This window comes from Chiloscyllium punctatum, chromosome 25 (genome assembly GCF_047496795.1).
Source record: "Chiloscyllium punctatum isolate Juve2018m chromosome 25, sChiPun1.3, whole genome shotgun sequence".
NCBI classification, from domain to species: domain Eukaryota; kingdom Metazoa; phylum Chordata; class Chondrichthyes; order Orectolobiformes; family Hemiscylliidae; genus Chiloscyllium; species Chiloscyllium punctatum.
The window spans coordinates 39,769,288-39,786,315 of record NC_092763.1 but is presented as its reverse complement, the minus strand read 5'-3'; the positions used below and the strand labels follow the sequence as shown (position 1 = coordinate 39,786,315).

Sequence of the window (17,028 nt, the reverse complement as noted above, 5' to 3'; positions counted from 1 at the left end):
GTATACTTAAAAACTTATGCTTTGACAGCAATTAATATAATTAAGCTCATACTGATTGTAATTTAAAGTATCTTGCTTTGCTGTCTTTTGATTGTGTTCAACAGCTTATTTTAGTCATTTATCTAAGTGAAGTACTAATAACAGGTAATACCGAAAAGGAATATTTAGAGAACTTAGATATAGTCCTTAGACATTTCTTCGAAGCAGGCATATGCCTTAAAAGGAAAAATATATGTTCCAGGTACCCCAAGTGGCTTACTTCAGCTATGGAGTCACCGAGACCAGGTTACACCATTGGAACATAAAGTGAGGCTGATCAAAAGTGCCCCAGCTCTCATGTCTGTTCAGGAGCATTGATATTTCCTTGGGCTGGTGAATTAATACAAGAAGTTATTAAATAGGCTGGCCTCCATCCTGGCTGAGCCTTGGAAATGGTCATATAGCAAAGTCATTGCTTTCAGGAAAGTGAATAAACAGCTATCATCCTCTTGGGTGTTGGCACACACTATGATCCCAAGTGAGATCTGGGATTGACTTGTGATGCCTCCCTGTATGGCATTGGCATCCAGGACTTTGGCTCATGCAAAGTCGAAGTAGGCCCAGATAGAGGAGGAGGGTTTCACAATCATATTGAGAGTCAGGAAGTTCCACCAACTCCTTTATGGGTGTAAATTTATAATAATAATGATCACAAATCACTGTCAGGTCTACTTAGGGAGGACATGGCAGTGCTGCCCATGACTATTACTAAGTGCGTGTAATTATAAGTTGGAACATTATCTGAGAAGCCAAGTAGCAAATGTAGATACATGCACCACTGGGTGGTACTGCCACAGGAAGAACCCGTAAAGGTTGTTAATTTTCTGGAAAACTTCCAGTTACAGTTGACAATATCAGATTTTGAACACTGAAAGATCCGATGCTGGCAAAATGAAACAGCTGGTAGGGATGGTAAAAAATCAAAGGGCCTTCACAACCAGAATCAAAATCTTTTTTGAGTCAGAGACCAGATCACCAGAGAGAATGGCACATTATTATGGGGAGCAAGTGTAATTATCCTCAGCAAAAGTCGCTGCCAGATACTGGCTGAACACCAAGGTTAACCAGGGGTGTCCATAATAAAGATATTGACAAGAAGTTATATCTGCTGGCCAGGCTTGGATGCAGATATAGCTGTGCTTTGGGGCAGTGCCAGAGTGCCAATGGGAATGGCTGGTTAAGCCCGAGACATGTCAACTATGCCGGTCCTTTCATGGGCTCAATGTACTTAGTCATTGTGGAGGCCCAGTCAAATGGCTAGACATGCATGGAGTTCATCCGTCAAACACGGCACACATCTTCTGCAGTATACAGCCTTCCGGAAGTGTTGGTCATGGGTCACGGGCCATCATTTATCAACAGGAAATTTGAGTATTTCCCAACGTCGAATAGTATTTGATGTACAAGGACAGCTCCATACCATCCATCCATCCAACAGTCTGGCTGAAAGAGCATTCCAAACTTTGAAGGCAGGTTTAAAGAAACAGTCTACAGCTTCACTAGTTACCAAACTGTCCCAGTTCCTATTTGATTATAGGGCCAGCTATAGGGATAGCTCCAGCAGAGTTGCTAAGGGGTGGCAGGATTCTGCACCAGTTCAAATTTGATCTTCCCAGACCTTAGGGGAGGGTGAAATGGCATCAGGGATATGCCAGACACAAGAATTTGCCAAGGAAAAGAAACAGGTTACTTCAGGGGACAAAGTTTGGCGTAGGAACCACAGGAATGAACCTCTTTGTGTAATTGGTATGGTTGAAGTCAGGTCAGGTTCAGTGACATATAAAATTTGGGTAGGTGTGAAGGTCCTGAACTTGCAAGTGGGGTGAGAGCAAAATGAATGCAGTTCCTTGGAAAAGTCAGAAAGATTGGTGAAACCTGTGGGTTCTCCGTCTCCGTTGAGCATGGAAAAGATCTTGGAATCTGAGGTAGTCACAGTGGATGTGGCTGTCTTGACTGTAAAAGAGTGAATTTCTCTCATAAGAGATGCTCGCAAGAGGCAAACTACTGTGTATTAAATGCTGCCTATGTCTGAGACAGAGGAATCTGACCCAGTGCTAAATGCCCCAGGAGGAGGACCAGTCTACATCCTCAGATTCAAATGGGGAGGGAGATAGTAATTGTAACAAGATCAACCAGGTCGTCCTCATAGAATATGAATGCCCTGATTGGGACTGTCAATCTGATCATATCAAAGGGCCCTGGCTGACAGACATAAACAGGAGAGTAAGAAATCCTGATGCTCTGAGGGAACTGGACATATCATCTGTAAATACAGGGTGACTTGGTGATGGGATACTAGCCTCTGTGGAGTCATTTCATACCACACCAAATCCAGTATAATATTGTCTAATCAGTTCTAAAACCTGTTGCTTTAAGAAACTGAACTTGCAGCGTGGGTTGGTACCTGGGACTTCGATGTTGTGGCTATTACGGAGACATGGCTAGATCAGGGACAGGATTGGCTGTTGCACGTTCCAGGGTTTAAATGTTTTAGTAGGGTCAGAGGTGGGGGTAAAAGAGGGGGGGTGTGGCTTTGCTTGTCAAAGATAGTATTACAGCGGTGGAAAGGAAGATGGACGAAGATTTGCCATCTGAGGTAGTTTGGGTTGAGGTTAGGAATAGGAGAGGTGAGGTCACCCTGTTAGGAGTCTTTTACAGGCCTCCTAATAGTCCTAGAATCATTGAAGAAAGGATTGCGAAGATGATTCAGGAGAAGAGTGACAGTAATAGGGTGGTTGTTATGGGGGACTTTAACTTTCCTGATATTGATTGGGAAAGCTATAGCTCAAGTTCGTTAGATGGGTCAGTGTTTGTCCAATGTGTTCAGGAGAGTTTCCTGACACAATATGTAGATAAGCCAACAAGAGGTGAGGCCATACTGGATTTGGTTCTGGGTAACGAACCAGGCCAGGTATTAGAACTAGAGGTAGGTGAGCACTTTGGGGACAGTGACCACAATTCGGTGATTTTTGCTCTAGTGATGGAGAGGGATAAGTGTGTACTACAGGGCAAGAGTTATAGCTGGGGGCAGGGAAATTATGATGCGGTGAGGCATGACTTAGGATGTGTGGATTGGAAAAGTAGATTCCAAGGCAAGAGCGTAATTGATATGTGGAACTTGTTCAAGGAGCAACTATTGAGTGTCCTTGATAAGTACGTACCTATCAGGCAGGGAGGAAAGGGTCGTGTGAGGGAGCCGTGGTTTAATAAGGAATTGGAATCCCTTGTTAAATGGAAGAGGGCGGCCTTTGTAAAGGTGAGGCGTGAAGGTTCAATAGGGGCGATTGAGAGTTATAAGGTAGCCCGGAAGGACCTGAAGAGAGAGCTAAGAGCAGCAAGGAGGGGACATAAAAGGTCCTTAGTTGGTAGGATTACCCTAAGGCTTTCTATAGGTATGTTAGGAATAAAAGAATGACTAGGGTAGGAATAGGTCCAATCAAGGATAGTAATGGGAAGTTGCGTGTGGAGGCTGAAGAGATTGGGGAGGCACTGAATGAATACTTTTCGTCAGTATTCACTCAGGAACAGGACATTGTTGTCGATATGAATACTGAGGCACGAATAAGTAGAATGGATGGCTTTGAGATATGTAGAGAAGAGGTGTTGGAAATTCTGGCAAGGGTGAAAATAGATAAGTCCCCTGGGCCTGATGGCATTTATCCTAGGATTCTCTGGGAAGCAAGGGAGGAGATTGCAGAGCCATTGGCCTTGATTTTTGTGTCCTCTTTGTCTACAGGAGTAGTGCCGGAGGACTGGAGGCTAGCAAACGTGGTTCCCTTGTTCAAGCAGGGGAGTAGGGATAATCCTAGTAACTATAGGCCAGTGAGTCTCACTTCTGTTGTGGGCAAAGTCTTAGAGAGAATTGTAAGGGATAGGATTTATGCACATCTGGATAAGAATAATGCGATCAAGGATAGTCAGCATGGTTTTGTGAAGGGCAGGTCGAGCCTCACAAACCTTATTGAATTCTTTGAGAAGGTGACTAAGGAGGTAGATGAGGGGAAAGCGGTAGATGTGGTATATATGGATTTTAGTAAGGCGTTTGATAAGGTCCCCCATGGTAGGCTACTGCAGAAAATACAGAGATATGGCATTGAGGGTGAGTTGGAGGTTTGGATTAGGAATTGGCTGGCTGGAAGAAGACAGAGGGTAGTAGTTGATGGCAAAGGTTCATCTTGGAGTGCCGTCACTAGTGGTATTCCGCAAGGATCTGTTTTGGGACCATTGCTGTTTGTCATTTTTATAAATGACCTGGAGGAAGGGTTAGAAGGTTGGGTGAGCAAGTTTGCAGATGATACGAAAGTCGGAGGAGTTGTAGACAGTGAGGAAGGATGTGGCAGGTTACAGCGGGATATAGAGAAGCTGCAGAGCTGGGCAGAAAGGTGGCAAATGGAGTTCAATGTAGCTAAGTGTGAGGTGATTCACTTTGGTAAGAGTAACAAAAAGATGGGGTACTGGGCTAATGGTCGGATACTTGGTAGTGTGGAAGAGCAGAGGGATCTTGGTATCCATGTACACAGATCTCTGAAAGTTGCCACCCAGGTAAATAGTGCAGTGAAGAAGGCATATGGCGTACTGGCTTTTATTGGTAGAGGAATTGAGTTCCGGAGTCCTGAGGTCATGCTGCAGTTGTATAAGACTCTGGTGCGGCCGCATCTGGAATATTGTGTGCAGTTTTGGTCGCCATACTATAGGAAGGATGTGGAGGCACTGGAACGGGTGCAGAGGAAGTTTACCAGGATGTTGCCTGGTATGGTAGGAAGATCCTATGAGGAAAGGCTGAGGCACTTGGGGTTGTTTTCATTGGAGAAAAGAAGGTTTAGGGGTGACTTGATAGCGGTGTACAAGATGATTAGGGGGTTAGATCGGGTTGACATTGAGAACCTTTTTCCACGTATGGAGTCAGCTATTACAAGGGGGCATAGCTTTAAATTAAGGGGGGGTAGATATAGGACTGATGTTAGGGGTAGGTTCTTCACTCAGCGAGTCGTAAGTTCATGGAATGCCCTGCCAGTAGCAGTGGTGGACTCTCCCTCTTTATGGGTATTTAAGCGGGCATTGGATAGGTATATGGAGGATAGTGGGTTAGTGTAGGTTAGGTGGGCTTTGATCGGCGCAACATCGAGGGCCGAAGGGCCTGTACTGCGCTGTATTCTTCTATGTTCTATGTTCTATGTTCTATAAACAATTTTGAAAACATTGTATGAACCATGAAAGAGGGAAGCATTAGTGATCCCAAATCAGTGAAAATCTCAGATACAGCAACATTGTAACAGAAAATCTGAATGGGGCTATTACGCCCATTGATCCCACTCTCATTCAGTGTGATCATGGTTGATTTTCTATTTCAACGCCATACTTACGCAATACAGTACAGCGCAATAACAGGCCATTCAGTTACTAAGCCTGCACTGATTCCTAGTTCTTATTTAGACTGTGTCTGCCTTAAATGTTGTTAATTCTCCTGCTCCTCGGATGCTGCCTGACCAGCTGTGCTTTTCCAGCACCACACTCTTCGACTCTGATCTCCAGCATCTGCAGTTCTCACTTTCTCCCAAATGTTGCTGACATGCCTGCTTCCATCATCTTGACTGGCAGTGCATTCCAGGCATCCACTACCCTCTATATGAAACATTTTCCTTCATTTCTTCCCTAAACTTTCCCTCTCTCACTTTGAACCTGTGCCCTCTTGTAGTTGACCTTTCCATTCTGAGGGGGAAAAAGCCTCTGACAATCCACTCTATCTTTGTCTCTCATAATTTTTTAACCTCCATCAGGTTGTCCCTCAGCCTCTCTCTTACCAGTGAAGACAGTCTGAGTTTATCCAACCTCTTCTCATGACTAAAACCCTCCAGACCAGACAACGTCCTGGCCAACAGTTTTTGCACTCTGTCCAAAGCATCCATATCCATCTGGTAGTGGGTGCAATATTCCAAATGTGGCCTATCTAAAGTGTTATAAAGTTATAAAATAATTTGCCAACTTGGTGCCTCAGCTGATGAAGGCAAGCATGCTGTATGCCTTCTTGGTCACCATATTCACCTGTGTTGCCACTTTCAGGGACCTGTGAACCTGTACACCCAGAATTCCTCTGAATGTCAGTGCGCCTAAGGGTTCTGCTATTTTATTGTATAATTTGCACCTGAATTTGATCTTCCAAAATTCATCACCTCGCATTTGTGTTGATTAAATTTCATCTGCCATTTCTCTGCCCATATCTGCAGTCTACCTATCTCTCACTGTATCCTTTGGCAATCCTCCTCACGATCTGCAACTCGCCCAATTTTGGTGTCAACTGCAAACTTACCGATCAGACCACTTACATTTTCCTTCAGATCATTTAGATGCATTACATAATTTCCCTCCTTTATCCTTGAGTGGGCCTACTCTTTCCCTAGCTACCTTCTTGCTCCCAAAATATGTATAAAATGCCTCTGGATTCTCCTTAACCCTGCTGACCAAGGACTTTTCATAGCCCTCCCAACTCCCAGTTTGAGCTTCTTGCTACTTTATATTCTTCAAGGACTTTGTCTGTTTTCAGTTGCCTAGACCTTAGATATGTTTCCTTTTTTGGACTAAGCTGATAATTCCCACGGTCATCCAAGGTTCCCGAATTTGCCATTCCCTTCCTTCATTTTTGCAGGAACATGCCTGTTCTACAGTCTAATCAACTAGTTTTTAAAAGACTTACATGTCAGTTGTGATTTACCTTCAAACAGCTGCTCCCAATCCACATTCTCCAATTCTTGCCTTATTCTTCCCCCAATTAACACCTTCATTCAAAGTCCACTCTTGGCCTATCCATAAGTATCTGAAAAATTACAGAATTACGATCACTGTTCCCAAAATGCTCCCCCACTGAAACTTTGATCGCCTGGCCAGGCTAATTTCCCAGTATCAGGTCCAGTGTGACCCCCTCCCTCGTTTGCCTATCCACATACTGTATCAAAAACCATTTCTGACTTTTAGCCTCTCAAAATCCGGTTCTTTCATATACATGTTCAGTGACTTTGCTTCCACAGCTTTCTGTTATAAAGAATTCCATAGGTTCACCGTTCTGTGAGTGGAGAAATTTCTCCTCAACTCAGTCCAAAATGGCCTGCCGTGTAAAGTGGGACTGTAACTACTTGTTCTGGAGCCCCCTGCCAGGGGAAACATCATTCAATCTGTCCAGCCCTGTCAGTATTTTATACATTTCAATGAGATCACCTCTAAACTCCAGTGAGTTCAGTCCCAGTTGGCCTAATCTCTCCTCAGATGACAAGCTTGTCATCCCAGAAATCAGTCTTGTGAGCATTCACTGCAGTCCCTCTGTCAACAAAATATATATTTTCTTTGGTAAGGAGATGAAAACTCATGATATCTAGGTGTGGACTCACCAAGGAAATAAAACTTTCGTGTTCCTACGCTCAAGCCATTTTCCAAATAATGCCAACATATATTTGCCTTCATAATTGCTTACTGCACCTGTGTTTTGTTTCAGAGACTAATGTACAAGGACACCAAATTCCTGTTGTACATCAACATTTCCCAACCATTTAAATAATACTCAGCCATCTGGTCTTCCTCCCGAAGTAGGAAAACTTCTCATTTATCAATATTATTCTTCTGTATATGCCACGCATTTGCCTGCTGTAACTTAACTTGTCTAACTCACCCTGAAGTCTCTTTGTATCCTCCTCAATAGTCTCATTCCCTCATTTTGTGTCATCAGCAAACTTGGAAATGTTACGTTTGACTATTCATACATCTTTCTGGTATCTGACTTTTCATCATTTTCTTGAAACTGCATGTCTGTTTTATACCACCCCAACCACAGTCTTACATCTATACAGTGTGCATACTAACTTATTGCTATAAACAAAGCTACTTCTACCTCTATGTACTTTTTAAGAGGAGACCTCAAGTAAAAATGCTGCAGTATATTTTATATTTGATGAAACTAAAATAACACTTTCTTTAAAAGTTCCTTGGAAATCCATCTCAACTGATGGCTCTTAAGAATCCTATTTTTCACAACTTAGGTCTACTTTGGAACCCCCATCTATTAAATCACTTAAGTTGTCATGTGGGACTTTAAATTTATAACTTTTTAACTCTGAGCTGAAGAGCACTGTCAACTGAACCAGTTTGTGAAGATCTCATGTACGAGGATGTCTTCACATTTACCTACGTAATAATTTTAAAAACTGGAATGTAATTCAATCTGTGAAGTGCTTCAAGATACTTTGATAAACTGGAAGTATTTATTTTTACTGGACAATAGTGCCTAAATTTTACTTACACTAATTTGCCTAATCCAACCTCTTACCTCAAGGATTATAAGTGAGAATGACTTGGAGAGCATCATTTAAACCTAGATGAAATCAGATGAGCCATCAACTTCTTCATGTTCACAGACACTGGACACTGAACGCGGAATGTTATGTAATGGGTAATGTTTCCATTACAAACAAAATTTTGGCTTCTTTTAAAATTATGCTGGATGGTTTGTGTTAAAAGATAATGACATGGCTGAAGGCAGTGAGTACATTTCTTTTCAAATGTCTGTTTCTGTATTTGAATAGTGAGCAGATTGCATACAACTGTATTTCAAATTGATCCATCTTTATTCTGTAATTTTTAAATCCTTTTAGAATTGGGTGCTATTGATTGTAAAGGATTACTCTGTGGAAGAAAGGGTCTGCTGATTATCCTGTCAAATCTGTAATATTCTGTTTCTGCAGGTGGCGTGACCAGGATGACTGTGTCATTAGTGGTTATAATGTTTGAACTAACTGGTGGATTGGAGTATATTGTACCATTAATGGCTGCTGTAATGACTAGCAAATGGGTATCTGATGCAATTGGACGTGAGGGCATTTATGAGGCACACATTCGATTGAATGGCTACCCATTCTTGGAAGCAAAGGAAGAATTTACACACAGAACATTAGCAATGGATGTAATGAGACCTCGACGCAATGACCCTCCTCTGACCAGCCTCACTCAGGAAGGGATGAAGGTGGAAGATGTGGAGACAATCATTAATGAAACAACATACAGTGGATTCCCTGTGGTAGTGTCAAAAGAATCCCAGCGACTTGTAGGTTTTGTCCTCCGAAGAGACCTAATAATTTCAATTGGTGAGAGCTTTGAGTTGTATCAAATAATAGAACATTCTTACTAAAATAGTGTGTAATATTTAAAGTTAAGATGCTGACTTTGTGTTAACTTGGCTGTCACTCTGACGTGAGATATTGTCTGTGTATTTAGAGAGCGAGAGAAAATAATGTTATAAATTGATAAAGAATTGGGAATGATCTTCTACAGCAGCTACATTCACATTTTCTATATTTATTTGTGCAACATATACAGCATTCATTTGAATGTTTGCATTACAGTCTAATTAATATCAAGTATTTGTGAGGTAGTAACCACCATCACAATATTTTGATTTGGAGATGCCGGTGTTGGACTGGGTGTACAATGTTAAAATCACACAACACCAGGTTATAGTCCAATAAGTTTATTTGGAAGCACTAGCTTTTAGAGTGCTGCATCCCTCATCAGGTGGTTGTGGAGTATAAGGTCGTAGGACACAGAATTTATAGCAAAAGTTTACAGTGCGATGCAACTGAAATTATATATTTAAAAAGACCTGGATTGTTTGTTAAGTCTTGTTGGTTTTAGTTTTTTCATATGTAAATCACAGAATTTTTTTTTAAAGATACATTCTCAAGTGAGTTGTAACAATAGGTGTCATGTCAACTCAGATAATGCATTGAAGGTGTGAGGTGCCCCAGTGTTCGGCTTGATTCTATTTCTAAAAACAGGTTTCACAGAACCTTACATGGATTCATGAAGGTTTTGAGCAAAATAAAATGTAATTCATCCCACTAACGTGTGTGTATGTGTGTGTGTGTGTGTGTGTGTGTGTCTTTCAGACATGAACCCAAGGTCCCGGTTGAGGGGTGTGTAGTGCAGTGGGGTAACCTGTATTGTGACATGCACCCAAGGTCCCGGTCGAGGTTATCCCCATGGGTACCAAACTTGGCTATCAACCTCTGCTCGGCCACTTTTCGCTGCTGCCTGTACCAAAGTCCACCTTGGAGGATGGTCATCCAAAGGTCCGAGGTCGAATGTCCCTGACTGCTGAAGTGTCCTCCGACTGGGAGGAAACACTCCTGGCTGGTGATTGTTATGCAATGTCCATTCATCCGTTGCCATGGCCTCTGCTCGGTCTCGCAAATGTGCCATGCCTCCTAGCATTCTTGCCTGCAGTGGATGAGAGACAATGTTGGCCGAGTCACATGAGTACCTGCCCCACACATGGTGAGTGGTGTCCCCACATGTAAAGGTGGTATCCATGTCGACACTCTGACATGTCATTCAGCATCTGCTGTGACAGGGTTGTGTAGTGTTATCCTGAAAGCAGGGTAGTTTGCTGAGAAAGGCACTTCTTGCCTTTAAACAACCACCAAACTTCAAAACAGAACATTGTTCGCAGCAAACTGCCCCACTTTTGAGACAACACCATACAGCCTTGTTACGGCAGACGCTGCAAGATATGTCAGAGTGTCAATATGGCTACCACTATTACAAGTGGGGACACCGCCCACCATGTGTGCAGTAGATACTAATGTGTCTCTGCCAACTCTCATACGCTGCAGGCAAGGATGCATGGTACATTGCCAAGACTGAGCAGAGGCTACAGCAATGGATGAATGGACACTGCACAACAATCAACAGACAGGAGTGTTCCCTCCCAGTCGGAGAACACTTCAGCGGTCCGGGACATTCAACCTCAGACCTCTGGGTGACTATTCTCCAAGGTGGACATCGGGATTGGCAACAATACAAAGTGGCCGAGCAGAGGCTGATAGCCACGTTTGGAACCAATGGGGATTGCCTCAACCGGCACCTTGGATTCATGTCACACTGCAAGTGACTGCACTAACAGACATACAGACACATTCTCATAGACTTTATACCTCTTTACCCACATACACACACACTGTCACAGACATTCATACCACCACCACCTCCCCCGCCCCCACAAACACACACCCACATGTAAGTTTGTGGGGTGAATTTGAACATGCAGAATTACATTTTATTTTGCTCAAAAACTGCATGAATCCATATAAGATTCTGTAAATCCCTTTTTTTTTGGAAATAGAATCACCCAAACATTGGGGCACAGACAGCCTCACACAGGGCACCTCACACCTTCAATGCATTATCTGAGCTGACATTGCACGTATTGTTAAAGTTCACTTGAGAATGTAACTTTCATATATAAATCCCAGGGCTTTTTTTTTAAAAGAACTGAACCCAACATGATCATCTAAAAAATGAGAGATTCAACAAACAATAAAGGTTTTTTCCAATATATGATTTCAGTTGCACCACACTATAAACTTTTGTTGTAAATTCTGTGTCCTACGGTCTTATACTCCACAGCCACTGTCTTTCTTGAATGATCAAATATTAATACGTTTACGAATGACATCGTACAGGGATCTGAACAATTGGGCTTTGGAGAGAAATATGGCAGAATCATGCAAGAAGTCCAGTGAGGCTTATCTTGACATTGGAAGCAACTTACTCCATCTTCTAACTAAGCTCAAGGTTGCTAGGCAGCAGATAGTTATCTATTAAATGGGATTATTGCTTGTTAATGATCTGTGAACTGTGCATCTCACCTCATTAATATGTGGCCTCCTATCCTACTTCTCACCACAAGCAAACTAGATGCTAAGAAAATCTTGATGTGGAAGTTAGAGTGGGTACCTGGCAACTTCAGCTCACCGCTGGCTGCAAAATGCCTCCATGTTCCACATAATGCATTAGTCATAAGCACCAGCTACACCCATCCCTTGGCCAGAAACATTGGTGTCCAACAATTGCCAACCTCTGAGGTTCCTCATGGCACTTTTCCAATCCACTTGTCAACTTCTTAGAAATCATAGGCCTGCTTTACAGGGTGCCCCAACAAGTAGCATTGAAAGGCTATTTCAAGGATAATTTGAGACAGGAGCAGGCACCCAGCTAAGAGATTAGACCAGACTGCAACTCAGGGTTGCTTGCTCGCTCATTTATTGCATTCTTATATGCTCACAGCATTCCTGCCTTGCCTTTTCTGCTAGCACAGACACACAACAAGGTCAGCAATCCTCAGTCAAGGAAGCATTGATCTTCCTGCAAGGCACCATGCTCCATAAGTTTCACAGGTACACCATGTACTTGTACCTTAAGTGACAAACACACTGCATATGCAGAAAACAAGAAGTCTGAAGGGAGTAATCCTCAGTGAAGTCCATGAAGGTACTCCAATTACTCAGGTAATCCTCAAGAGCACCCTCTGATACCAGTTTAGGGGATTAGCCATGGTGAGGATATTCCCAGTCAGGAAGTCTGTGAAGAAAAATCAAATCAAATGAGAAGCATCAGCTCTCTTTCCCCTTTCACAGATGCTACCAAATCTGAGTTTCTCAGCATTTTCTGTGTTTGTTTCTGATTTCCAGCATTTGTGGTAAGTTGCTTTTATTAAAGAATAAGAATATTTGACCAAAAGGGGCAACGCTGCCAACAGAACCTATTTCTGTAAATACTCCTTGTTCATGTTGTTTCAACATGCTGCAGCAGGTTCTCAACACAGACTTTAATCTGTGGTAGATCCTATATGGACATGAAGTATGGTACAAAGATATTCTGTAGCCATGATGCTGGCTCCTACAAGACACAAGGGAGGGGTGTGCAATGAATGGCAATTACAAGGGAGTAAATTTGAGAATTACAGTGGAATAAAGAAAGGTACTGACTAAGTTGAGGGGGCATGTACGAGCTGGCATCTTGCAGGACTAGTCCCAGTCTCCTGCAAGGGACAGAGTTCTCCTCACATGTTGTCAGGTGCCCCTCCACCAGTCCTGCCTCTTTGCATCCTGTTCTCAAAATGCAAGAACTGTAGTGATTCATCCCATCAAGCCTGCGCTGCCATTCAATACAATGCTGGCTGTTTGAGCACTTCAATGCCTTTTACCCACCCTATCCCCATAATCCTGTACATAAATGGTAATTAAAAATCTATAAATCTTTACTTATGCATGGTCAAAGCCCTTCTGGTAGAGAATTTCAAAGGCTCATAACACCCTGAGAAGAAAACATGGTACGATGGCTCAGTGGTCAGCACTGCCACCTCATAACACCAGGGTCCCAGATTCTGTTCCAGCTTCTGGAACTGTGTGGAGTTTGCACATACTCCCCATGTCTGTGTGGATTTCCTCCCAAATTCAAAAGGTGTGCAAGTTAGTTGAATTGACCATGAGCAATGCAGGGTTTCATGGAAAAGGTGGCAGGGGAGGGGGTTCTGGGTGGAATGTTGTTCAGAGGATTGGTGTGGATTCGATGAGCTGAATGATCTGCTTCCACCCTAAGGGATTCTGTAATTCTATGAAAAAAAATCAATCATCTCAGAAGTGAGTGATACCCTCTTATTTTTAAATTGTGCCTTCTGATTCTAGTCTCTTTTTACAGGAAAAATATTTTATCCGCACCTACCCTACCTATCCCTTTAAGTATTTGTAAGTTTCAAATGATACCACCATTCATTCTTTAAAATTCTAAAGAGTACAGACTCAGTTTGCCCTGTCTGTACTCCTGCCATTACAGGAACAAATCTGTTGAACCATCATTGTACTCCATCTATACCCTCCAGAGATAAGGAAACCGAAACTGTACATTAGTCCAAGTGTTGTCAAACCAACAATAATTGAAACAAGGCTTCACTACTGTTGTGATCAAATTTTCTTGCAATTCATTCTTCCATTCCATCAACCTTCCTATTAGCTTGCTCCACCTACACATCTTCTCAACAAGGACATCTAGGTCCCTTTGTGCATCTATACTTTTGAGCCTCTTGCCATTTAAGAAATATTCCGCACACCACTTTTTCCTACTAAATTGGATAACCTTACAATTTTCCACATTAAATTCCATCTGCCATGTATTTGCCCAATCATTAAGCCTGTCCAAATCCTCTTGAAGCAGCTTTTTATCTTCCTCATAACGCACTTTCTCATTTAGCTTTGTATCTTCCATAAATTTGGAAATATTACATTTGGTCTCCATCTCCAAATCATTGTATTATGAATATCTGATGACAAAGTACTGATACTTGTTCTGCCAAACTGATCTCTGGCTAATAGCCAATCATTAATTCTTGCCACTATCTCCTTTCCCATGTGATTTATTTTCTCTATCCTGCATCCATTAGCTCTCTTTTATCAATCTTGTTAATAACACCTTCAAAGAACTCTTAAATTCTTCAAATCTAATTTCCCACATGTGAATCCATGCTATGTCCACACAGATAATTACCAACCATGAGTCCAATTATCCTATCCATTATAATTGATTCCAGCATTTCCTTCCTCGTAACGTGAGATTAACAGGTCTGTAATTTCCTTTCTCTCTCTTGCTTCCTTGAATAGTAGGTGGGCTATTTCTGCTGTAATGAGAGAGCGAGGGAGAGATTGGGGTAAAAGTGATTGGCACAGCTGTGACCAGTGCAAATGATCAAAAGGTGATGATCTAGCCTGGGTGATTAAGTAGGCAGTGCAGAAACCAAGGGAGGTTAGAGGTGTGGGGTTTGAAGGGGAATGACGGGAAGATGTTGCATGTAGTAATGAGAATGGCACAGCATGAACTCCACTGGGCTGTGAGTGCAATAGCACAGATCGATTGAATGTGAGGTAGCAGAGAGAAGAGTACCACTTATCCTTGCCCAGTGGAGAAGATCATCAATCTTGCAGCAATGCTGGCTGTTTCCCCAGACCAATGATAAGTAGGGTAGGTATGGAATGCTGCGGACTTCCAAGTGCACAGAAACCTTTTAAAAATGGTGCTGGATGCTGATCAGTCAGTGGATATCCAGTGAGTGGCAAATTCTTTAGGAACAGCAATTAGTGGTTTAGGGCTAGAATTGGTCAAGAGCTGTGCCATAGGGGCAGGGTAGGTATTTAATGAGATAAGGTGGAGTGGGTGATCTTGTTAGCCCTTGCAAAGAGAAACCTTCCCTGAAACCTGACAAAATTGGCACTTGTAAGATTCAGCCCTGTGTTTTTTTTAGCAAAGTATAATGTATTGCTGAGGTAATTACTTCCTATTGACTGCAATATAATGTATTAATGAGGTGATGACTCTCCCATTGATCAATCACATTGTCTGCAATCTATAATATTACTATGATGAGAGTATGCTTCTTTGTTTTAGAAATAGCAGTAGTCAAAACACATAAGCAGATGCAAAGCTTATAAATTGAATATTGTACACATTTTAATTTTGAAATGCTCTGCTAATATGATTGTAAGTTTGTTGTGCCTTTGCCTTTTATTTATTCCATTACTAAAAGCATTCTTATAATCAAGATATTATATAGCTATAACTTGTAGATAGTTTGATCATTGCCTTTCCACATATTAATAATTGCAGTTAATGAGTCAGTGGAGAAAAACAAGGGAAGTGATATCTAATATGTGTTTCTTTGTCCTGCATCTGTTTACAGAAAACGGAAGGAAACGGCAAGATGGGATTGTCAGTACTTCGACTATTTATTTTACTGAGCATGCTCCTGTGCAGCCTCCAAACAGCCCAGCTGCACTCAAACTGCGCTCCGTCCTAGATTTGAGTCCCTTCACAGTGACCGATCACACTCCCATGGAAATAGTGGTGGACATATTCCGAAAACTAGGCTTAAGACAGTGTCTTGTTACTCATAATGGGTGAGTGTTACAATTGTGTTGTCTTAAGGGGCAAAGCATCCAAACATTCATGCTTTCAAGGTCTGGAAATTCCATCTGCTCACTAACCTGAAATTAAATATATAATTTGTACAGAGCTGCCAAGAATAAATTAACCACTCAAAATTAAATGATAATTTATTTGTATCCCTATTATCTTGTGCTCAGGTGAATGATATCCACTGCCATAAAATTCTATAACTATAGTTTGGCTGTGGTGTAAGTAACTGTGAAATATATAGCAGTGCAGATGGAAACTTACATTCATGAACAGAGCATTTTGTCCTTCATTTCATATATTTTCTATCTACTCAAGTAATTATTCTTTTCCTGAAGAATTGTCATTGAATTTAGGTCGCTAATAATCTCTACTGCTTCCAATTGTTGAATTTCTGCATATAGCTCTTCTGAAGAGGGCACCAGCTATAGGTTTGACAGTATCATTATGGTTAGTTTGCCATAATATTCACATGACTAGTTTTTTTTAGAAAGATATTATGTTCAGAGAAAATTTGATTACATTACAAAATACATAAAGCAATAAATTTAATCACAAAGCAGGCATTTGTAACTTACAGACTGTGAAGAAACCAGTTACTGATAACATTACACTTTAACTCTTAACCTGTTGACTAGGGAGGGACATGAGTAAAACCAAAAGAAGAAAAATTCTTGGGTCCAATCATGAGTTGAATTACTGAATTAGATGTTCTGTTTTAAGATGGGCATTTGGCGAAATGCAATTGTAATCTTAAAATACTGGCTGCAATGTAGTCTGTGAGAGCTATTAAAATGGAAAGGCTGAGAAGACCCACCAAAGTGGATCATTCAGTGGCAAATTCAGCACAGACATGTACAAGACAATCCCTGGATGGAGAAATGCATCTACTGAAGCTGTGCAAATCGGCCAACTAAAGGCTAATACCACACTGCCCCCCAAACTACTCTTCCATTAGAAAAAAAACTGGCACCAGAAATGAATGATAAAATCAAGGTGAAATGACTTAAAGCCAATTTTCACTTTGTAATCTACTCAATTTTCACTTGAGTAGATAGAAAATATATGAAATGAAGGACAAAATGCTCTGTTCTTGAATGCAAGTTTCCATCTGCACTGCTATATATTTCACAGTTACTTACACCACAGCCAAACTATAGTTATAGAATTTTATGGCAATGATGTGGCTATTTTATCAAATTCATTGAT

At 41.6% G+C, this 17,028-nt stretch overlaps 1 protein-coding gene across 5 annotated transcripts in view; it reads left to right on the top strand.

The window, feature by feature from the left end:
- The window catches only part of clcn5b (chloride channel, voltage-sensitive 5b), a 151,371-nt gene that overhangs the window by 129,424 nt on the left and 4,919 nt on the right, over positions 1 to 17,028 (top strand). For all 5 annotated transcript variants that reach the window (XM_072595097.1, XM_072595092.1, XM_072595093.1 and 2 more), the window contains 2 exons: positions 8,766 to 9,164; positions 15,587 to 15,803. In XM_072595097.1, coding sequence (XP_072451198.1) covers positions 8,766 to 9,164; positions 15,587 to 15,803 — 616 coding nt within the window. The remainder of the gene's footprint in view (positions 1 to 8,765; positions 9,165 to 15,586; positions 15,804 to 17,028) is intronic.